Source organism: Mauremys mutica, chromosome 8 (assembly GCF_020497125.1).
Source record: "Mauremys mutica isolate MM-2020 ecotype Southern chromosome 8, ASM2049712v1, whole genome shotgun sequence".
NCBI lineage: Eukaryota > Metazoa > Chordata > Testudines > Geoemydidae > Mauremys > Mauremys mutica.
This window is the reverse complement of record NC_059079.1, coordinates 15,255,828-15,281,188: the sequence shown is the minus strand read 5'-3', so window position 1 is coordinate 15,281,188 and position 25,361 is coordinate 15,255,828. Positions and strand designations below refer to the sequence as shown.

Here is a 25,361-nt window from a genome sequence, read left to right as displayed (position 1 = left end):
AGAGAGTTAAAAAATGGGTAGTCAGAAATTTTCAAATAACAATTCACCCATTTTAGGGTGTTCAAAATATCCCAAGGGATTACTTACTATACTTTCTTCTTCTCTCTCTTTTTTTTTTGTATTTCAATGATTTTTTTGTTTAAAGTCAGCTTCGCCATTATTAATTTGACCAGAAACTTTACTCCCAGCAGAGATATTATTCAGCAATTTTGAAAAAAAAAAAGAACAAAACACTGAAAATATGAATTTATAATGAAAACAGAAACAAAGGAAGATTAGAATTAGATTAAATGGTCAATCTATTCCAGTATCCTGACTCCAACACAGTCTTAAATATAGCAAATTCATAATACTGCTGTTCAGAAATAGTTTATTTGAGGTTTACATCCAAATCCATAATGCCAGTCACCAAGAATTGTGCGTTCTTAATTTGAATGATGATATAACTTCTTTGTTTGCCAGTCTAGACTGTACAATGAATACAGTGATTTAAACACAATGAATTCTCTCTTAAAACAAAATATTTTGTAAAATTGCTTTTTAATCATTTCTCTCGTTCCGTAAAAGCTACACTATAAATAAACCATGAAAGTTCACATTTGATCCTCATTTCTAAAGGCTGGGCAAGAGGCGAGTGAAGGGTTTTTGCAGAAAAAAATAGAGGCACTGTGGCGCACAAATAAAAGAATGCATTCATGATTACTAACCTTTTGTTATGGTGTCAAAGCTGAGACAGATACAAGCCAGTAAACACCCTGCTTACCAATGAGAAATGGAGCAGAATGGGAATACCCACTTCTGTATGTGGGCAGGAGATAAACAGGGCTAGTGAACACAGTTCTCTAAACACCAGTAATGTTCCACAGGAGGACACTGAACTACAATGTTGTGCTGAATAATACCAGTAATGCCCGTTTGTATTCAGAGGTCTAAAGAGAATCTATCTATACTATTTCTAGAGCAAACTCATTCTGTAATGACTAATGATTGAGCTGAATTTCTTTTCTAAGCATGGTCTATGGGCAGAGTTATACATTTAGGACTCCATACTGCCCTCAATGCACAGCAGATCTCCCCATAACGTCAATGTGAGGTTTGCTGGGTGCATGAAACCAGTCTTCTTCCAAATTATCCATCACTGAAGAATCTAAGTGATAAACCACTAGTAGAAGCATATATTATTCAAACTGCTTATTTTGAACCCAAAACAGGACTTGAAAACATACAGGTGGAGCAGAATTGTCCATTGGTCCCATAACACCAATTTCCAGAGAAAACACTATTTTAATATACTAGATAAAACATGAAACAAATTCCAACCTCTGCCCCTTTAAAAACGGAAGGAAAGTGAAAAAAAAAATCTTTTCAAATCTAAGATGTAATGGGATGTAACTCAGCAAGGCTCTACACGCATTGGGTAACATTTTGAAAAACACATGTGAGTGAGGAGCTTAAGTCTAAATTTTCAGAAGTGACTTAGGTTACATCTACACTGCAATAAAAGACCTACTGACTCGGGCCAGCTGACTCAGGCCAGCCGTGGGACTTTTGCTGGAGTGTAGATCCACAGAGGGATTTAACTGCTACTTTAGATACCTAAGTCCAAAATTTAAAACGTTTGTTCAGCTGCTGCCTCACCTGGTAAGCACCTAAATTCCCATGGCATCTAACTTTTCATTGGTAAAGTCCCCTATATTTCTGCTACTGGGCATGCTCAAAGCCACCTAAGTCCTGATGCTGCCAACCGACTCAAAGCCTAAGCACCAGGAGGATCCACAAATGTGGCTTTCCCCTGCCGCTCTTGCCTGCGTGACCAGACCTGGTAGGTGTTCTCAGGGTCGGCCTAAGAGTATACTTATCAGATCAGACTCCACATAAAGCAAGAGTGGTGGGTCGGCCCCCTTCCACCCTATAGTCCAGTGTTTGGAGCACTTAGCCAGGATGTGGGGATACATTAGAGCAGGGACTGGAACATGGCTCTCCCAGGGGAGTGCCCTAACTGTTGAGCTAGAGAGTCATAAGAACAGCCATAATGGGTCTCCACCAGCGGCCTGTACCAGAGCTTCGGGGACGGTGTATAGAACAGAGCAGTTTGAGGTATCCACCCCATCTTCTGGCAATCAGAGGTTTAGGGTCATCTTGAGAATGCAACCATGACCATGTTGGCTAACAGCCATTGATGGACCTATCCTCCATGAACTTATTTAGCTCTTTTTTTGAACTTTGGCCTTCACAACATGCCACAGCAATGAGTTCCACAGGTTGCCTGTACATTGTGTTAATAAATACTTCCTTTTGTTTGTAATAAGCCTGCACCATAGTCTCTGCACACACTCCCTGCAGAAGCATTTATTGAGGGAAAAGAGTCATTTTGTAATGCTGATGGTTAGGAACTACTTTAAAATTGTCCTTGTAAGAATTCTAAGCAACCTGCTGTTATTTAGGGATCAGTTAGTTTGACAGATTAGTGATCCAGACTGTGTATTAGTGTGCTTATAAAACTCAAATAAACTTATTTATGTAACACTTCCTTACCAGAACATTGCTTTTTGGTGGCATATGACTATATGAAGAAAGTATGTGATGGACTGTCTACTATATTAACGCTAGTCTCCTTTTTTTCTCCAAGTTGTTTGGGTTATAGGGGCAGATCTTGGCAGAGTGTACAAAGCCTAAAGTCCATAACTCAATTCCCTCTGGCATTTGGATTGTAGCAAGCCAAGTTTCAAATCACATTATGTATCAATATTAGAGCTATACCAAAATTTCAAACTTAAGACCAAAGTGTGAAAATGTGGCCTTTTATTGGTTTGGTGGAAAGCTGGAACGTTTCACACTGTCCCCTTGTCCTGTTGTGTGTTTGTAACCCTAAGACCTCAGGAATCTTTGGCTGTGAATGTGTGTGCTTGCAAGTAAGAGTCAGAGAAGGCAATGGGAAGGTAGGGGAATAGATGGATAGTTAAGTGGTTAAGGAACTAGACTTTTCACATCTCTGCTCTGCCACAGATTTCCTGTGTGAACTTGGGCAAGTCACTTAGCCTCTTTGTGCTTTGGTTCCCCAGCCCTCAATGTGGACAACAGTACTTCCTTACCTCAGAGGGATGTTGAGAGGAGAGATGCACTGAAGACTGAGAGACAAGGTGGGTGAGGTAATCTCTCTTATTGGACCAACTTCTGTTGGTGAGAGAGACAAGCTTTCGAGCTGCACACAGCTCTTCTTCAGGTATGGGAAAGGTACTCAGCCTGTCATAGCTAAACACAAGGTCGGACAGATAGTTTGGTATAAGTAGTCAGCATATATTCTAAGGGACCATTCGAGGTGAAGGCCGGGACCGACACGGCTACACCGCTGCATACATCAATTAAAGATTGTGAGGCACTCTGGTGAGGGAGGCCATATAGTAGGTTAGATAGAGGAGTAAAGGAAAGACGGAAACATGAGCCAAAAAGTATGACACCAGTAATAAAACCAACCAAGTTTCCTTGGGAAGGGTGATATTAAATTAGGAGTTAAGTGGGCCTGGTTCATAGACCTTGTATGGGCCTTCCATACCAAGGAAGGATGGTTTTGTGCTTAAGACACTGGACTGGGACACATGAGATCTGCCACAGACTCCTTGTGTGACCTTGGGTATGTAATTTAATCTTTCCGTGCCTTAGTTGCCCATCTGTAAAATGGGCAGCCAGGGCACAGAACCCTTTCTTTCCCCCTAACCCTTGTTTGTCTTGTCTAGGGCAGTGGCTCTCAACCTTTTCAGACTACTGTACCCCTTTCAGGAGTCTGATTTGTCTTGTGTACCCGCAACTCTCACCTCACTTAAAAACTACTTGCTTACAAAACCAGACATCAAAATACAAAAGTGTTACAACACGCTCTTACTGAAAAATTGCTGACTCTCATTTTTACCATAGAATTATAAAATAAATCAACTGGAATATAAATAGCGCACTTACATTTCCGTGCAGTATAAGCAAGTCATTGTCTGTATGAAATTTTAGTTTGTACTGACTTCGCTAGTGCTTTTTATGTAGACTGTACACTTCTCAGGGCAGGGACTGTCTCTCCCTATACGTTTGTACCAGGCCTGGCCCAATGAGGCCTCGATCTTAGCTGGAGCCTCTAAGCGTTACAATAATACAAATAAATATTACACTATACGTGGGTGAATTTCACCCTAACAAGAAGAGGCAAGAGCAGATGTACAAATGGTACTGGATAACAGCAAAGGCAAATGCAGAAATGGCCATGGTACTAACCAACTCCCCTTCCTAAGCACTTAGCTGTTCCCTGATTCAATGACTAGCACCAATGCGATGTACCCACCATAGTGAAGTCTCTCAGGGAACCTGCTCTTTCCCCAGACTGGGCAAGCAGATGGACAAAGCCAGAAGAGGAGCAGCAGTGGCAGTGCAGCTGCTGCCAAGGGTGACTGTCGTGCAGGCTATAATGTTAATCATTTATTCAGGAGATCAAATTTAGAATGGGAATGAGGGTCGACTCTCATTGTCACATCATCTATCAGCTGGAAAATATGTTTGGGTCTAAGTACTGGCCACACTGTTACTAATTTTAGGTTGTTTTGCTGTTGATTCGACTCCATGCATTTCTGTGACCCCCTGAGTTGCCTGTGACTAACAAATCATTAAGCAGCTGGCTTTGTGGGGGCTTTATTGCTGGCACCTCACCGTGCCCACAGCAGGTCAGATGCCAGTTTGACCGCTTAGTGGTTTCAGTTTACACAGGCAGTGGGAGCAGCCCAACAGTTAAGCTCTTGTTTCAGTTTCAAGGATTGTTGGCATTGGGTGCAGTGACTCAGTTGTCTTTGAGCAGTGCATCAGCAGTCCTCGCCCTGGCACGAGTGTGTATAGCTATCCATATACACATGCATATGGAGTAATTGTGTCACCCACTGCTGAAATGCAGCTGCTTCTGGGGTGGAACAAAGCAGCTTGTAACAGCACACAGCGGCACTACCAGAATATTTTTGGAGAGAGAGTGAAGAATACTGTATTTCATTGAAGCTGCAGAGGAATATATGCTACAATGTCCCAGACTTGAACGTCTTGTGTTGTTTGGCAGTATGGTCTAATGGCAAGGGCACCAGCCTCGGAGTCGAGCAACCCGAGTGCTAGTCCAGGCTCTGCCACTAACCTGTTGTGTGACCTTGGTCAAGTCACTTCATCTCCGGGCTTCTTCTCTCACCCAGGAAATGTAGGCCCTTTGGAGCAGGTGCGTGGGATTGGGACCTCTGGAGTCGACACTAACATTTTGTATATATATGAGGAATGGAGCTAAGGAGAGAGGAGCAGGCGTCTTCTGGGGAAGACGGGGGATGGGTTGGGAGGAAGAGATTAAGAAATCGGCACCTCCTCACCTGGCTATGGATTTGATTCAGTATTTTGCTGGTGCAGGATGCAGGTTTATTCAATTGATTTCTTGTCATGTTCATACTGCACATACAGCTTTCCTCACCTTTAGTTCAAACTTTTATTTGCCATCTGGCAACTGTATTTTTTAATTTTATTTTTGCATCTGTATTTGCTTTATGAGCAGGACAGGGTTTGGGCAATTCATTCCATATGTTCGTTTACTCTCATAACATTGTTTGGCTCTAGCCAATCTATACACAGACCTCCCTTAACCCAGTCCCTACACAGTGTCTTCCAACCACGGTCCTGGGGTATCCAGCTGGGATTCTGTCACGAGAACAATTTCTGAAGCCACTTTGCTTCACCATTATTGCATTAAGAAACCTGTCACATTCTCAGTAGTTCCTAGTTCTCGGTGTAAATGCAGCCAATTATTCATTCACATCTTTCCAACACCAGCTCAGTGGACCTGACTTTACCTCCTCCCATTTCAAGTGCATTCTTCACTATACTCCAGCGGCTACATGGAGGTTAACGTGTGAAATCCCAGCTGTAAGTTTTGATTTGTGTTGATTTCTTTTCTAGTTACAGTTGCTTGAAAAATGCCAGAAAGCACGTGAGAGTATCCAAGGAACAAGATCACCTTCTATACAGACTAGGTTGTATTAAGGGAATTAACCTGGAGAGCGGCTCATATAAAAACAGAGGCCTTTAAAAGGTCTTCTGTTATTATGAATAAGGATAAGAGTGAGATGTCAAAATAGGGAGTATCAACAGATCTCTGTGTGACAATCCTACCAATATCTATGTAATGAAAAAAGTCAAAGCTCACTTAACATTAGCTTTAGGTAGCATAGCTCCATCAGGTGAAGTATGCTGCTTTTTGAGGTGCTAGAAGTAGAACCTGGAAGAGTTATGGTCTGGAAAATGAGTTACTTGGGAATTTAGAACTGGGGTGCAGGACTACTTTATCCTTGTGAAGAGCAGCAGAAGGAAGTCAACTGTCCAAGTCTGTAGCTCACTCAATTTCCGTGCCGGTGTTATAATCACAATAAAGACAGTTCTTTGGGGATAGAAGGAGTAGTCCCCCGATCCTTTAAGCACTGTATTCTGGTCCCCAGATGGAGCCTATTCTCAAAATGAGGAACACACACGAGTAAGATATTTTAGAAACCCTTTGACGGTTGAATGACTGATGAAGCTTGAACTGGCAGATGGAAGGGTGATACTGCTGCCAAATGCACTCGGATGGAGGCAACAGAGAATCCTGTCCTTTTAAAGGTAAGTACAGAGACCAGAACATTGTGATTCATGTTGACCAAGGTGACAAATAAGTAGCCAGAGAGCACACTGACCTCTTCCACACAGAGTAACACTGCCTCTTTGACACCCTGCAAACCTGCTACAGCGTGTCCTTCAGAGAAAGGCTGCCCTATGCCTCATGACCAAATGGAGTCCTTGTGCCTGTTCACAAACTAGGATCAAATAGATTTTGATTTTTGACAAGTTTATTCATTATTTGTACTTATCCAAATATCTAATACAACTCTACTTAGCCTACGCCTGTTTCACAGACTATCCTGCTCTGACTGTTAGTGTTATTAGTTAGATTGCATTGGTGCCCAAAATGTGCTAGGTCCTTTCCAAACACAGAAAAAAAAAGAGAGCATATCATCTAACCTTACGATTAAGCTCATCTGTAGCCCCATTGACATAAGCACAAACTTAAATGCTTTGCTAACTTGGAGTCTCATCTCTCAAGTGCAAGGGAGAGATTGTCTTCTCCAGCCCATCTCAATTTGAGTGTCCTTACACCCCTCCCTGCTGCCATGCCACTCCCTCCCTTGACATAAATAGGTAGCTCACTCAGTAAATAAACAGATAACTGAAGGCTAGATTGGGACTTAATGATCTGCCTGAAGTATGGGGCAGAACGTTGATGCGCTGCCGCTGAAGCAGTCCGGGAGGGAGACTGCGACTTGGAGACGCAATCTCCCTTCTGGTCTCCCTGCTGCTCCAGGGAAGGAGTATCCCCTCGCTAGGTCTGTACCTGGCAACGGGTGTGCTCTGTGATGCACTGGCACAGCTGTGTTGCTGGAGGGTTAGGTGGAAGCAAAGGCTGGGTGCCTGCACCACCCACTTGCCCAGGAAGGGACCATAGTGGCTTTGTGGAGCCTGTTCCCCCTCCTGTGTTGCTATGTAAAGTGGGCAGATGGAGCAGGGGGGCATCCCCTTACATGCCGGCACCAGCCGCATCACCATTTGTTAGTTTCTTGTAGATTTACTGGAAGATAGGGGTCTTCAGGAGGGAGGACATTGTCATAGCCAAGTGGATCATCTCAGGAAGGACATTCCACTGCAGTGGGGAGTCTGGGGAAAAAGCACATAATGCTTAAGGGAGATGCAGCCACATAGTACCTCAAAGCTCGTGGTGCAAAAGGAAGCAATTATGACACAGTCAGAGTGTTGTGTAGAGCCTCTTCTGACCACCTTTCTCAGGCTGTTCTACTAAGGAAGCAGGTGCTCCTCAGCGGGATACACCCTTATTCCTACTGTTAATTCTCTTGCTACCGCCTTCCTCTCACTGACAAAGGCTCCTCGGAATCTGGAAGGCTGCAGGTTTGTGATGTGCCTTTGGGCTGTGGCAAGGCTGTTGTCTCTCTGTTTCTGCATGTTGTCGATCTGCTCTCCCTTTCATCTTTGCTCACCCTGATTGTCTATCGGATAAGTTCCCCCTTGCTCACAGGGCAGCCCGCCGTGCTGACCCGTTTATGTTATTTATATGGGGAAAGGCTCCGCTTGTATTCAGAAATGCAGCCTGAGGAGCTTTGCAGGTGCTGCTGGGGTAAGAATACATCATGCACATTCCAGAGATTGTCGAACTGAATCCAGCCATTCTGAAATGAGAATGAAATTTAAGGAAACTCCTTAGGGTCTACTGCTCTTTCAAGATGTGAACTTGTCCAGTTCTGCTCCCCTGGTTATTATAAATGCTGGCTTGTATCTCTTGGAGAGAGTCTGCCAATGGGAAAAATAGCTCTCTCTGTTATTAAAACCTCTGTGTAGCTTACAGTGTCTTTTAGTATTTCAACAGTCTTTCATGCTGCAGAAAAAAAATGTGGCAAGTCAACTTTTTGGATCACATTTGGAAGAAGCTAGCCATCCTTGTCAACAAATGTCAAAACCTCCTGTGCCCTTTACCTTAGCTGTCAATCAGGCTTGATATTTTCTTATATATGAAACAAAACCAATGACTATTAATCTCCACCTGTCCCAGAGCCACAAAAGAGTCTTTGACTTCAGTAATATTACATAACCTGTCTTACTAGCAAACTTAAACATGCCGCACGGTTTTGCCACTTAGAATTTTAAAAGGTATGAGGTGTCTCCTTCCTAATGAGACCTTTAAGAGTATGTCTATATTGCAATAAAACACCGCAGTGTAGGCCTGGGTCAGCTGACTCAGGCTCACAGGGCTCGGGTTGCAGGGCTATAAAACTGATTGGGCTTAGGCTGAAGTGTGGCTGGGGGCCCCTCCTCCTGCTTGTAGGGTCTCACACCCAGGCTCCAGCCTGAGCCCAAAGGTTTACACTGAAATTTTATAACCCCCCAGCCTGAGCGCCGTGAGTCTGAGTCAGCCTAGTCGGGCCAGCCGTGGGTGTAGATACACCCTTAGAGTGCATTCGTTTTAATTTGGTAAAGAGAGAAAGAGCAGATTTGTAACGGACTGTGTCCAAAACAATACACAGTTCTGTCTGAAAACATACACGTCAAAATTAAAAGTGCAGTTAGCGTGTAAGTGAGTCATCAAGTGGTTGCAGGATTTGGCTGGCTTGCGGCTGAGATCTAATACAGCACCATCCTGGCTCAGGGGTTATCTTTAAAGTTTAAACCCCACAGAAGGGAGATCAGAAGGCAGGACCCTTTGATTCAGGCTGGGTTTGTATTTTTTGAAGTTGTTCCCTTAACGCTGGGCAGAGGTGAACCAGTTTCTATCTCTCCTCAACACCCAGATCTGTCCATAGAGGTAATTTCCTTCACTGAAAACCCAGGCTACTCGCCTTTCCTCTTTTTTGGGGGTCCTTTACTGTTCCCTGCCACTTCCTGTTTTGCTAAGAGCAAATAATTAGCCTGGTCTCCATGCTGGCAGCTACAGTATTACTTATGGGGTGAAGCCTATTCCATTCTTTCAATCTCGTGAGGCATTTTAACCCTGTTCTGTCAAATCACATATGGGGTATATAAAGCTCTTCATAGAGCAGTTCCAGTGAACTAAGGTTGGGACTAGGCGACATCAGCTCCTGAGTTCTCATCCTGCCTGTGCCAGTTACACCCTTTGTGGCCCTGGATAAATCATTTCAGCTGTTTGTGCCTCAGTTTCCCCTTGTGTAAAATGGGAATTAAAACACTCACCTCACTTTTTCTATTAAGGGGATTACTTCCTTATAGGGAGATTTGACTCTCAGTGAGAGTCAGCACAAATACAGCATCAAGCACAAAGCTAGACCGACTGAAGAAAAAACACATCCTGCCTTAAACTTCAACTGATTCTAAGAAGGGAGTTACACTGCAGCTGAGTATGTTGTTCCTGGTCTGTGGATAAACAGTGTAATTCAGGCCCCAATCCTGCAAAGACTTGCACACATACTTAACCTCATATGTGAAGGGACCATTGAAGCCAACAAAACTGCTCATGGGAGAAAAGATAAACATATGTGTAGATGCTAGCAGGATCGCAGTCCTCCTCTGCATGGAATTCACCTTTAGAAATGAATGAAAATGAACATCATCTTGCTGAGATATAAGCAGAGATTGGTGTAAAAATCCATATTGCTTACATCAGTCCAAAGCGAGTGTTACTCAAAATGAGTCTAACGGGTGCTGAAGGTATGTGAATGCTTAGCACTTCCAGTACTAACATATTTAGTTTTCAATCTCTTCCTTAGTGCTTATTTGTCATTTCAGGATTAATGCTTCTTTTGTAAGGACTAGTTAATTGCACAAATACTGCACTGGCTCTAAATCCCAGATTTGTTTCGTTTTCCCATTAGCAGCTATTTTGTGCTGTGGAAATTGTGTAATACGGTGAATCAAAAAAAAATAGCTAGTTTTAATTCAAAGGTATTTCTGAGGCTGTGCCAAGATTGGACGGGGGGAGGGGAATTTACAGCAGCATTCTTTGAGGAAAGCTTTCCTCCTTTATAATTTTTCCAAAAACATGTTCCTGTTATTCTAACTTTGCTCTTTTTTCTTGGTCTTTGGGTTATTTTGGGTAGATTTATATAAAAATTTGATTAGATTAACAATTATCGCAACTAAGCTGTTCTCTCCTGCATCAGCAATCTTCTCCCTTGTATGTCAAAACCGTGGTAGAACCGACCCCTCTTCCTCCCTCCCCCACGACACACACACCCCACAACTGGAACTACAGGGGCATGTGAATGGGAAAATTGTCAGTCGTTTCATTTTACAGGAGTAGAAGGAATGCAGACCCTTCTACAGTCTAGTAATTTAATTTAAACACAAATACAACCCAGCCAGGCAAGAGAAAGGATACCGTTAGAACATGGCATTCCGGTCATCCAGCTGTATACGTTTTATGGTTCTTTCATCTAGTTGCTGGGATGTCATAAAACAGCTTCAGATACGAGTCCCAAAGGCTCAGTGCTTCTAGTTATAACTGCTGCGGCAGCGCTGGTTGTTCTGACTGGGCCAAAGGCTGGACCCATTGTAGTCAATGGGAGGCTCCGGTCTGATTTTCAGAGGTCATTTCTCAATGATGTCCAATGGAGTTCTGAGTGCTCAACACTTTGGAAAAACTAGGCCTCTTATTTCAGGTGCCTAAACGTGGTTTTAGGTGCCTTAATCTTAGGTACTCAAGTTTGAAAAGCATGGCCTTTGGCGCTCTGGGGAATGGCCAGTGCAGCCACCGGCTGGACAAAACGTGAGCACCTCTGCTTTAAAGCTAAGGGTTGAGGTCTCTATACTCTCCCCTAAGCGACAGGGACACTGCATATTCTGCAAATATTTCACTATTACACTGTAGTCCATTTCACTGTAAATACATTTGGAAGGGTCTAAAAATGTTGTAAATATAAAAATTGAAAATATGCACAAACCTCTGAGCCACGCTTCCGCCATTGACATATGGGAGTCATCTTTCAGAGCCGCGTATGATGAAATCAAAATCAGCACGTACAGTAGGTTGTTTCCACATGTAGGAAAACTGAGACTGTTGAGTTTCCAAATATGCATTACCAGACTGCCTGTGAGTTCAGCTTATTGCCCCTGACTCCACCAGACAAATGTAATAAATAATACCGTGCAATTACATAGCCCCCTTCATTAACTGCCTTTAATTAAGCCACACAACAACCCTGTGGAATATGTAAACATTACTAGATCTGTTTTACAGATGAGTTGGGTGAGGAATAGAGCAGTGGAATGACTTGCTCAAAGCCACGAAGGGAGTCAGTAGTGGAGTCGGGAACAGATCCCAAGAGCTCTAATGCCCCAAGTCTCCCAGGTAGCATATATCATCTTCTCAACGGCAAAATCCTGCCCTGGTTTTCTGGAGTAAATTCAGAATAACCTCACTGCTTGCAGTGGATTTATGCTGGATGTATAGAAGTGCCTTGTCTACCATTATGAGAGTGTGTAGTGTACAAGCACTACACATGTAGCTCTACATGCTACAGTGAAAGTCAGGCTGTGTCCACACTTGTCACTGTAGTGTGTGGCTACATGGGAGCCTTTCCCGCTGCCTCCCTGCTGCCAGGTGCGTAGAGAGCCAAACAGGGTCTATACTTTAGGGATTCTGGCAGGTAGGTACTCTGCTTGCCTAAGGTGTGCCTGCCTGTCTACACTGCTGTTTATATGTCTGTACTCAGCACACTGCCATAAGTGTACACCGATAAAACCTGGTAGAACCTGGTCCAATATGTATGCACTATCTCCTATTATTATTCTGCTAGTCAGAGGTACACAGGCAAATATACCCCTGTGTATCCTATTCCAGTGAAAGCTACCAATCATTTGAACCACTACACTGCAGTAGAGATTTTGTTTGTTTGTTCCTTAAAGCCAAAGTGCAAATCTGATCTCAGGGACATCCATGCAGCCTGACTGAGCAGAGGGCCCTCTCCATTCTGAGTGTTCATATTTGATGAGAAGTTACAATGAGAATGGAGGCATTTTTAAGCAAAATGAAACTCTGCTTTCTTGCTGCTAAAGCCTCAGTAGAAATCAACTACTCCGTTACAAAATATATACAATTGTCTCTCCCACACCTGAAGTCCTATTGCACTGTACTTAAGTAATCCCATTACAAAAATAAGTATATTCCCTAACAACTTTTTCTGCTTGTTGAAGCTATAGCAAAACGATGGCAAATATTGCAGGTTTAGAGGAGACTGAAAAAAATACTGTTATGAATTTGGATAGGGAAAAACTAGGCAGAAATGTTCAAGTGCAGCCACATAAAATGTGCAGGTGAAATATGCACCTTGGAATTAACCACAAGGGGAGGACTAGAGTCATGCTGCATGATTAAGGCGAGATTGCTCTTGGCAGTGGGCCCTGAGAACTACTCACTCTCTAACAGCTGCATGGCTTCGTGGAGCAGGCACCAGCTTAGCTCTCATAAGCTTAGGGCTCTAGTCTCACTGCTGAGCGACCTTTGACAAATAACGACACCACTCTGTGCTGCCTCAGCTTCCCCATCTGAAAAATGGGGATAATGTGGTTGATCGCTATTGTAAAGCACACCAGAATCTACTGAAGAAAAGTGCAACCTAAGAGCTATGTATGATTATTTATGGAGCTGAATGCTGGACCTTTTGCTCTGTCTGTTTTCAAATGGGATAAAACTTTTCTGACCGAAGGCAGTTGCACATTTACTTCTCTGATTTTTATAGGCTGTGGCCACAAGTAGTTAATTGGATTTGCAAAATATGCCTTTGGGTTTTGTGACAGACCCAGACCAGTGGGGTACAGGAGTCCGGTAGAAGGCAAATATACCGGCCACTGGATGAAGAGTTTTCTGTTCCTTGAGTGACCAGAGCAGGGGCTGCCCTACAGCAATCAGGAACATGCTAGAACCAATTAAGACAGGCAAGCTAATTAAGAGACCTGGAGCCAATTAAGAACTTACTAGAATCAATTATGGCAGGCAGGCTAATCAGGACACCTGGTTTATAAAATGACCTCCCATCAGTTAGTGGGGGGCACACAAGGAGCAGGGAGTGAGACGGTGCTGCTGGAGGAGCGAAGAGTTCAAGTGTGATCAGGCTTCAGGAGGAAGATCCTGCAATGAGGATAAAGAAGGTGCTGGGGGGAGGCCATGGGGAAGTAGCCCAGGGAGTTGTAGCTGTCACAGAGCTGATACAGGGGAATTGTAGACAGCTGCTATTCACAGGGCCCTGGGCTGGAACCTGGTGTAGAGGGTGGGCCTGGGTTCCCCCCATCCACCCCAACTCCTGATTGGACACAGGAGGAGTTGACCTGGTCTGTAAGAAACACCAGAAGGGAAGATCTAAATTGGAAAGGGATCTGGCCTGTCCCTAACCCACTAGGTGGGTCACAGAGACTGTGGGGATTGTTCTCCGTTTCCCCCATGCTGGCCGGTGATGAGGTTAGCTGAGTGGATGGCATGTTTGAGCCACTAGCAAAAGTGGCCAAACTGAGGGCTGCTGTGAATCTCTGAGACACACAAATCTGCCAAAACAAAAAAATAAAAAAGAAATGCAGAACCCGCCAAGGCAGAGGAGGTCACAGTTTCTCCATATAGATTTTCCACATGCACGTACCCAGTTAGCCCTTTAGGTGCCTGGTGAAAATCTGACTATTTTGCAAGGGAGGACAGTATGGAAAGGAAAATAGTATAGGCAGAAATTGTCTTACCTGTCAGCGGTCATACAGGTCTGGATTGTCACAGCCCCTACCTACAGCACAGCAGAGTAAGACCCTTCACTCTTACTCGGACCTGCTGCAATTACAACTCCAGCTGCCTGGGGGATATAGACGCTGCTAGCCTGATACTCCCCCTCTGCAAGTAGGTGGGTAGGGAAGGGATGGAGTAGAAGGAGCCCGAGCCACACGCACACTTACTGACCAAAGCAGCTGGCCATGTGCTGCTCTCCGGAACAGGGTGAAGTAACTTCCTCTTCCCTTAGAGTAAGTGGGAAGGAACTGAGACTCCTTCTCTGGTCTGCTTCTGGAAAAATGCAGCTCCATACACAGAGCACAATGTAAAGTTACAATTTAGCCCATGAGGAGCAGTTCTATCAACAAACATTAAACTTCCCTCCTTCTCCTGCTTCCTCACTCCATTCAGTTTTATGTTATCCTTTTTCAAGGTGGCTGACGCTGCCTCAGCTGCTCAGAGGAATAATGGGTGCATAACGTCTCTCACAGACCGGTCTCTCTGCTACTCATGGAGCTACTTGATGGCACGGCTGCGACTGAGTCACAGGCAAGTAGAATCCTTTCCATCATCATAAAAACAACAAATAAATAATAGCTACAGCCTGTAAACATGACTCTCAAATTAAATGGAGGTTGTGAGTGGTACATTGTATAATCCACTCAAATTAACATCAACTCAGCCTAAGGAGTATCAGATGTTCTTCTGGCCTTAGAAGTTCTGAGACATAAACTGTGCATGCAGGAGAATGAGAAGTCAAATGACTCATGACAGAGTTTATTTTAACATTAATTACTTTTCCTGGCTCCTTGCTTTAGAAGACTGGCCCTTTTTGGAGTTCTCACAGCCACCTCACGCAGTTGGTTTCGCTAGCCAAAGCCCTTCATTTTGCTCACAAAATGTTGGCCTCTACAAGCTTGCATTCATTAGATTAAGGACAGCCAGGTTATTTTAGCATTGTGATTGATGCAATCTTAAATCTCTCCTCTTCCCTGTAATGAATCCAGAGTCCAGGCGCCCTGACAGTACCCAGTCAGCAGCACTGCTGTGTGAATGCTTCATAAGAATAATGTCACATCTAAAAAGAAGTCTATAGGAGCATTGACCAAAGTGCTACAGCCCATGGACTAGACCTGGCCTGTTAAAATGGGGCCAGTACAATGAAGGGACCACCTCCCTCTGTGTTTAGCTAGAGTACCTGGGGAAGGAGAAGAGAGAGGAAAAGAACAGATACTGTTTTGGGCTGTGGTTCGAGATCTGCCAGGACCCAGACAGCAAGAAACACCAACGATCCTGATTCAACCATGAAGACTCACGGACACCGACAAAGTCCAAAGCCTACTAAAGAACAACAGCACTGCACCCACGGGACAAGGAGTCGGGAACCTGGTGAATCATAATTGTATGTCAGCCTTGACCATTGACATATTGGCCCCTCAAACAGCCCCTTCCTTCCCATCATGCACACACATCTCCATAGTTTTCTGACACCTTGTGACGTATGAACAGAGAGGAGTGGAAACACAAGTGTGAATTGTGGAAAACAGAGACTGATACAGACAGGATGAAACATAATGAATTCCTCCAAGCCTATGCTGAGACTGTATTACAGGCCAAGAGACCATTTCTGTCAGCCTCCATTGAAGCAGTCAAATTGCACCCCATTTGCTAACCAGGGTAGTAAACAAGCCTCATCAAGCCTGAAAGCCTACAACCAGCATCAGCGCAGAGCACCAAGCACTGCAAAGAACTACCATCCTATTTTGCGTATTCAGGATGCCTTCTCGAACAACATCTACTCTGTCTGCATCAACCAACCAACAACCGATCTGCATTCCCAGAGTTCAGTACATTCACTCACCAAGAAGCTCTGCACATCTTAAAGGAGTTCTGAATCAAGACTTGTGAATCCAACCCATGCCCTATCTGGCCGGTGAAAGAGAGTCATAAGCAACCGGTGCCATTCCTGAATGAAACAACCAAAGCCTCATTCAGAGAGGGAATCTTCTCTTACTACATCAACACACAGGGCTCTGACCAACTATGAAGAAACTCATGCTAGACACACCAGTTTTAGCCAAACTACCACACAGTATCAAACCTCCTATTCCTGAGCAAGCTCACAGAATAGATAGCCAAAGGCCAACTATAAACTCATCTAACTGAAGCTAACATTCAAGACCTGGTACAATTTGGATTCAGGCCAGGACACAGAACTGAAACAGCTATAATGGCACTGATGTATGATTTCATCCTGTTAATGCAAGGAGGGCAGACATCCATTTAGATCCTCTTGGACCTCTCTGCAGCATTTAACACTGTTGATCGTAAGATACTGTTGTCTCCCTCAAGAGAGATGGCAAGGGTCCATGGTTATGATGGGAAACTGCACCTGCACCATAAAATTCCTCACTTAGGGAGTCCCACAGGGATCAGTTCTCTCTCCAGTCCTTTTCAACATCGATATGCAGCCACTAGGTGAACTGAACAGAAGACATGAACTCAAATGCCAGCAATATGCAGGTGATATGCACCTCTATCTATCCTTCACCATATATTACCACACTGCTGTCACCAACATGGTCCAATGCTTAGACAAGGTCAGCTCAAGAACAACTGGCTGAAGTTGACGTTGAACTTGAGCAAGACTGAGGAGATGCTGGCGGGCAAAGAAAAGCAAGTTTGCAGCTGCATGGCAGTGTCCTTTGGCAGGAGGTACATACCCACAAGTGGCCAATTCACCACGCAGTTTGGGAGTACTCTTGGATTCCTCACTGACACTAAGTGCTCACGTAGCAGCATCTACAAGGAATGCTTTCTGTCATCTTCAGTTGTTTATGAGACTTCATCCCATCCTGTAGGTTGATGACCTAGTCTCTGTTAATCTCACCTCTGTCACTTCTCGGCTGGAGTACAGCAATGTGATATAAATGGGCATAAAGCCTTCAGTACTTAGGAAACTCCAACTAACACAAAACGCCGAAGCGTGTCACCTCAGTAGCAGAGTCTACCATGAGCACATCAGACCTGCCCTCCGTTCTGTATACTAGTTTCCAATAGAATATCAAATGAAGTTCAAAGTCTCAGTCCTTATTTTCAAGGTGCTCCATGGCCTGGATACCTAGAGGACAGCCTAAAGTTCCTGGAGGAAGACCTTGGTCGACAACTCCATTCTTTTGGCACAATGAAACTTTCTGGCAATAAGGGTAAAGCTCGCCTGTGCGGGAGACGGAACTTTGTCAGTGGCTGGTCTCAGACTGTGGAACGAACTCCTCTCGGAACTAAAAACCATCACAAACCTCACCTCTTTGACCTTGCCTCATCTAACAATACGGTTGCAAACCATCCAGGATTGTCCTGAAGTCTCCAGGAATTAAAGATTAATCTTTAATTAAAGATTATGTCATGCAATGAAACTTCCAGGAATAAATCCAACCAAAATTGGCAACCCTTTCTAACAAATACATAGCATCATAAAAACACCACCACCAACAAAAAGCAAAGCAAGACACTTCCCAGCACACAATTCTCCCTCTGCTGAGAAGATGATAGAACAGATGTTAGTCACATTGGTTAACACACTACTGGGAAGCGCTCAGGTATTATGATGAGGAGTGCAGTATGAGAACCTATATAGAACAGACCTGGAAAAGAATGAAATGGAGTGAGGAAAAAAAGAGGAACAAGAAAGAGAGGAGGAGTCCAAGAATGGAAGAAAAGAGGAAGAGAAGGATCAAAGGGACAGAGACAGAAAAGATAAATGAGAAAGAAGAAAGGTGAGAGGAGGGTGATAGACTTAATGACAGAAGACAATTAAAAAGGAAAAGTTTATTAGAGAAATAGCCAGATGACACAGGGAAGGTATTGGTGTCTGGAGTGGAGTTTCATGAAAAAGAAAAAGGTGACATTCTGGACAGCCTCTGTCATCCCCTTTCTTCTTCTGTCTCATGTTTCTTGTATGCTCTTTCCACCTCTTCTCTCTGTCTCTCTTCAAAGGGAAATAGGATATGACACCACCCCCCACCCACGAAGCAAATCCAAAAAGCCAAAATTCTGACATTTTGCCTCTTGTGGGAAAAGTCTTGGCTGCTCCAATACCTCCATCTCCAAAGACACACAGACAATAACAAGAAGCAGAGAACACGAAAGCAGAGCTAGCCTCCTCTTGTTCAGTGCAGTACAAGAAATATCCCCTAGGTGGGACTATTGTAAAATTAAACAGACCGTGTTACTGCCATTACCAGCAAGTAATGAGTAATGGGCTACACACAAAGCTTTTATACAAAATATTAAAAAAGTGAGAACAGCTCATCCCCCAAAGACCCCATTTATTACAAGAGCTTCGGACAACTTAGCATCTTTAAGGCAATTATTCATCTCTTTCACCTACGCTATGATCCGGCTCCCAACCCAGAGGCGAACACACAACGAATGTATCAGCTGTAAGAGGTTCAAGCACAGCTTCCCCCCCAGTCCAAAGATTCAGGGTTCAATGTCTAATCTGTGCAGAATCAATAGAGATAACAAGGTATTTCATGCCAACATAAAGGAAGTAACTTGTCAGAGAAAACAAGTCCTGGAAGATTAAATAAGAGCAAAGCGAGTGAAATGAGTTGGCTGGACACAGCAGCCACATGTTATAAATATCCTAGGTGCTTAGTTATGCACTGGGGAGGGGGTAGAGAGGTGGTCTGGGTGACAAGTGGGCAGGACAGAGGAAATGGGCATCATCCCCCAACCCCATGTACATCCCAGTCCAACAGAAATCCCCCAGAGGAGACAATAGAGCTCGGACCTGTTTCATCTTTTCTGATCCTTGGGGGTCACTTGGTGACAGTCCAATGGACCCCTGCTGCTAGGCAGATGGGGATTCACCACCCCGCTGCCTAATTGGTGGCAAGGAGGAGTGGATACGCTCCCCTCATCCTAGATGGGATGATGTGGAATGGAGGCCACTCATCACCTCACAGGAGACGCTCAGCATCTTGCAGATCGGTCAGTATGTATTATATATTGAAGGCTAATAACTGTGCAATAAATGCAGCCCATGAAAGGATTACACATTATTAATTTCATACCATTCGCAATGGAAAACAGTGCTGATGAAAGGTGCCGGGCCAACGTGCATTCTCTATCTATCCACAAATCAGGAACTGCACAAGTTAATGGCAGTGCAAGCTTCTCTACCAATGTTCTCCCAGTGTGTCTCAATCCTGATATAGAGGAACAACCCCAGGAATAAGGTAGTAGCTAAGTCTCGATGCCCACTGAGTCACTGGCCTTTCTCCTGAGTCTCCCCACAAGAGCACCAATTACTGTAGTGCCAGTTATCATAAGGTTACCTGTCCATGTGAAAATGAATTGAAAAGATCAACCAATTTCACATAGGCTCTCTGTATACGCCACTACCCTGCTTCTGAGGTCAAATCATGCATCACAACGCCAGCCCATTACATAGCTGGCAACTCACACAAGAACAGTAAGGGAGCCAAGGACTTGGAATTTTGCACTCCTGGAATTTTGGGTGATGACTGCATAGCTGTGTCTGACAATTAGATACCAAGGAGGTGAAATACATGAGGTAGATCAACAGATAGGAGAGAGGGAGAAATGCATTCGAACTCCAAGGATGAAGAAAATCAATATGCTAATAAAATCAACTTGTTTTTAAATGGTGATAAAAGTGTTAATGATTTTGGACCCTCCCTCTGTTATTTATAAAAGGTAACAAAGAAGCCTCCATTCATATTTAGCCATGCAAGGGAATCTAAAAAATGCCCAGGTACCATTGTGAATGGAGTTGTGTTAATTGGCCAGATATAGCAGAATTACCTTAATTGTATGGAAACAAAATTCTATAGGTACCTTTGGGACAAAAGCCAAAAGGCGTACATGCGAGGTAGCAATACTTCTGAAGATCTAGGGTGATAAAAGTATGTCCTGGTGTTTCAAACCACTGGTGTCAAATTCCCAGACTAAGTAATCAGAATGTCCTTTGAGAAATGCATTTTAAACCCCCCAGGCATTTCAGACAGCTAGCACTGTGACTCTACATGCCTGTGCTTCCTTACAGAACAGTCTGATCCGCTGTACTGACACAGCAGAGTTCAAATCCCAGATGGAAAATTAATCTCACAATGTGGCCTGATTGAGTTTCAGTTCTCTAGTGCATAGCTTGAAGGTTGTTCTGCTTGGCTATGGAAGAGGTGAGGGTAGGGAGACTTAATCTGTCTGACATCCTGTACATCATTAAGCAAGGCACACTCTGAAAAGGACACCACTGGCTACTACAACTATAAAGAATCTATAGTACTCCCACATACTCATCTTTCCCCCAAAATGTTGTCATTACACTTTTTTCCTACATAACCCAAAGACCAAATGACTTCAGTGGGAGTTGTGCCTGTGTATCTGTGGGTAGAATTAGGTCCCAAAGTAGGAGGATATAGATAGCTATACATTTTAAGAACTATCTCAAAGCTATAAAGGCACATTTACAAATATATGAAGAGAAAATAGTGCCATGGGTTATAATAAGCACACGGTAGCCCTATTATTGCACAGTTTATAGTAAAAGCTGATATTCAATCTTAACCTGCTTACAAAAATCGATTTACTCCAGCATGGAATCTTCTTGACTGGTTTACACAGTCCATTTAAAAGCAACCCCACGTTCCCCATTACAGAATGACCAACCTATCCACAAGACACTACAGAGTGGTACCAAGTCCTTCTTATTAGCATACTGTTACTTTGCATGTTTAATATACTTTTCCACATGTATCCATTTCATTACCAGTTGGCTGTATGTGTCCCATCTGAACTCTACACTGGACAATCAGACCTTTGGTTTATTATGAAAAGACCCAGCAGTGGAGACTAAACTCTTCTAACCAGTGTATTTCCTCCTGCTTCCCACCTCTCAGACTTGCTGACAGATGACATAAATAGTACTGTCACAGGGGGAGTCTCACTGGATTGATCCAACACAAATTCTATTCTATGCCAAGGTGTCAGCTGATAGGAGGTTACTAAAAGTTATTAGATGGAAAATCACAGTCTCCTACTATTGATCACCAGGATCACAAATGTAGTTACCAAACCTACTGACAACAGAGATGTTACATGTTTACCGTAGATTGCTTCTGAGAGTATCTATCTATGAAAAGGCCTAGTCAAAAGGCCATTGAAGGTCATGGGAATCCTTCCATGGTCTGCAATGAGCTTTGGATAAGGTCCATGAAGAAAATATTGTACTTCTCAAAATACTGTGGGCCAAATCTTGAATGAGCGTAATATGGCAGAGCTCAGTTGAAGTCAATTGATTTATACCAGCTAAGGATTTGGCCCTCTCTAACTGGCCACATCTTCTACATGAAGACACAATAAAGGAGTAGGTTTCTTGGATCATTTTAGTGTTCCTGAAGGAATTAACTGCCTTTTCAATCCACTCTCATAAATGTAAGTGATAAGTAATAAAATCTTTATCACTGCTCTCAGACAGATAATAAACAGATAAGTCAAGCTGATTTCCCAACAAATGGTAACACACACCCTTTCCCTGACATCTAAACAGAACATAACGTTTCATTTCACTTTATGAGTGTGGTATTTTACTTTGAAGAAAATAGTATCGCCCTATTTTTAAGTATTGCTTAGACGGTGGCCTCCAGCTGCGAGAATTCTGGGCCAGACACCCAGCCATTGTAAATCGGCATGACTCCCTGGCAGTCAATGGTGTTACACCAATTTATACCAGCTGAGGATCTGGCTTTCCTTGTTTATTACATAGCTACAGAGAAATCACAAATTTGAATCCCAATCTCATGTTGGATGACATTTAAAACAGAGTTTCTGGATAGCAACAAGAATAAAGAAAAGGCTATACAGTACCTTTGTATCCTATCACCTATCATATTCCAATGCAGCTTGTTGAATGGGTATTACTGTGAGCCAACAGCAGAAGCCATAATAATCCTCATCACTTCAAGATGTATCATCTACAAGTGATCTTCAGCTGAGCACTGATCCAGCAAAGCACTAAATTAACGTGTGGCTAGTCCCACTGTCTTTAATGGGACTTTTGCGCACTTAAAGTTAAGCATGTGCTTAAGTGTTTGGATAGATCAGGGCTCTGATGTAAACTGGAGTCACGCTAATGAAATCAATGGAGCTATGGTGATTTACACTAGTTGGAAATCTAGCCCTGTATTGCAGTCCAGGATCATGTGTTACTTTAATAGTTATCTAATCCATATGAACAATCTCTGATGTTCTCCAAAACAAGTTTTTACTTGTAATAATTTCTAGTGATATGAAATGACTACAAATCATCTAACGTGACAATGAATGAAACTCTACTGTACAGCATGTACTGATCTGATAATACATCAAACAGATGACAGCATAGAACATGAGACACGGCATGGCTGAAAATATTTAACAGTGGTGGGGTTCTTAGGTAGTTTTCTTTCAATATTCAGCTCTAACATGAAGATGTGTAGGCCAGATGATGATGCCAAGCCTAGCAAACAACGAGCGCGCTGCTTGTTATATAATGATTGTGGGGACTCCAAGGGGATTTTTGTATCAGTGAATTTCAGCAGCATGGCAATGTGAAAATGTTAAAGTAAAGCAAGCTCTCATCAAGCAAGAAGGGTAACAGATGTCAACCAGTATCACATATCAGTAAACAGTAACAGCGTAGGAGGCTACTGATCTTAGGGCTTTCATGAAAACATCCCGGTTATTGTTGACTGCCACATCCCAGTTGTTGGGATCTTTAAATGGTGGTGGTGGTGGTGTTTTCCCTGGATTAAACTACCAGCAGCTGATGAGATTCAGCCATATGTAAACATTTGTGTCACTTAAAATAAAAAGGTAATGCTTCTGCATTTAAAAAGTGAATTTAACGCTCATGAAAAGTACCGGGCTGATGGGAAACTCAATCCTCTATTGAATGGTACAGCAAGCTCCCCACACCTGTGTGCCTCAGTCTTAATCCAGAGCGATCATCTTTAGGGGGGAGAGAGTAATTGTGTCTCCATTCAGTCCTCATTCTCTCTGCTGAGAGTGCTGACAAGGGTGCCAATATATGCCAAATGAAATGGCATTTTCTGTAACGTGAACAAACACCAGTCCACAAGGAACTGGACGGAGGCCCACCAAATCTTTGCCCTTTAATTTTTCTCCCTCATCTTTATTTCTCTAAAGAAATTTGGTATGCACAAAGGCTGGAGCCATTGCCAGTCTCTTGGTGATTTCACACATGCCAAAGGGAACACATACTGCACCTAACTTCTTTATGCACAATGGATTTTCGCACAGGCAGAGATTCATTTTCATTTCAGAAAGGTGGACTCAGAAACTGGTAACAGGACACAAACTCTTTCACCACTAAGTCATTGCTTTGGATCTGGTCCTGGTGAATGGTGACTACCATATGTTACCATCTGACACTTTATTACCCTAGGCTAAGGACCGATTCCTGCAGGACTCCACTGGAAACGCACACCTCAATGACAAATTCCCCAGCTGCAGTTACTTTTTGAGATCTAGCAGTTAGGCAGTTTTTAATCTATTTAATGTGGGCCATGTTAATTTTATACAATTCTAGCTTTTGAATCAAAATCTTGTGTAGTACCAAGTGGTTGGAAGAGTCCTCATCATAAACTATCTTTGTTGGCAGTCAGAGCAGAGAGGTTAAGAATTGAATGGGTTATGGAAATTCAACTGTTTTCTCCTCTAACATAATGCACCCAGCGAAGAGTACATAATTTGTGTATGGAAACTTGAACCCTTCCCATGCCATATCTGTCCTGTGGATGACTTTGACTTGTGGGGAGGCATCTTTCACAAGAACTAAATTTACTTAAGTAATACAAATCAGAAGCAGTCCCTTTAAGAAAAAATAATCACCTGCCCTTGTCCAGGAACCACACCAGATGATCTTCACTGAACTGTGAACTCAAATTTCAAGCATAAGAATTCAACAACTCCAATGGATTTCGGATAAAGAACAAAACCACAAGATCAGACCACCCAAGCCCATTTCCTCCTGTACTTCTTGGTGTCTCAGAATAGCCATCTGAACCTTCTTTTGCCTATCAAAAATGCTTTGATTAAAGGAGTAGAGAATAAAAAACATCCCAACACCGCAGGAAGCCCCTTAGTAAAAGGTACATTAATAGGGTAAAAGCAAGCCAACAAAATGATTAATTTGCTTCTCTGTTTCCATACTCTGTTTACACAAGTTGATTAGAGCACTTAATTACTAATTTGCCCTGCTTAGAAACAAGAGTGCTTTTCATTTTTAATGAGATGAGGGAAGGAGACTTGCCTGACAACAGGGAGAAGTCATTTTATTTCCTCTGATGATTTTGTTTATCCATTATTAACATTTCTAAAGGAAAGAACTATTGCTCCCCAATTTTCCCCTGTTTTTTCTCATTAAAGACATAGATGCAGATACAGATTTCTTCTCACATCAATCCTTGACCAAACTGGCAATGGTTGGAAGAGAAATATAGGATCAGATCTTCAGCTGGTGTAAATCAGTGTAGCTATCCTGAAAAAACCAGAACTATGCCAAATTATACCAGCTGAAGATCTGGTCCAAAAACTCAAACAACATGATCTGTAGCTATAGTCCTTTCTGGGTGAACCAGTATGAAGCTCCTCCCAAGTCGAGGTAATAATCATTGGTACTCTTACAATACATGTTACAGGATTCCATTATATTTAGAAGATCCAAGCCGTGCATAAAAAGAACAATTTAAAGTTCTTGTAACTGGGAGTTGTAAACTAATCATTTCAAACATGTCATCATTATTATCATCATTTCAAACCCTTGCATGCAACACATCCCTTTAATAATAATGGACTTTACGCACATGTCCATCATTTTTAAAGGAGGGTCAGGATGCCCTATGTCCATATGGCTAATGGTGCTGCTTCAGGGGATGTTCAATTGACGTCAACAGGTAGTTTAGCGGCTCGATTACAATGGCTGTTTAAATGAGGCAACCAATCCATCTTAGTTAATTATACAGTGCCAGTCACTGCAGTA

At 43.1% G+C, this 25,361-nt stretch overlaps 1 protein-coding gene across 10 annotated transcripts in view; it reads right to left on the bottom strand.

Annotated features, from left to right (window-relative positions):
• FGGY (FGGY carbohydrate kinase domain containing) overlaps window positions 1-25,361 on the bottom strand; it is a 372,408-nt gene that overhangs the window by 8,450 nt on the left and 338,597 nt on the right. Inside the window, exon 17 of one of the 10 annotated variants that reach the window (XM_045026481.1) lies at window positions 6,922-8,267. The exons of the other annotated variants lie outside the window; for them this stretch is intronic. Within the exon in view, the coding sequence (XP_044882416.1) occupies window positions 8,145-8,267 (123 nt within the window). The 3' untranslated portion in view covers window positions 6,922-8,144. Of the gene's footprint in view, window positions 1-6,921; window positions 8,268-25,361 lie in introns of those variants that run through there. 10 annotated transcript variants of the gene reach the window in all.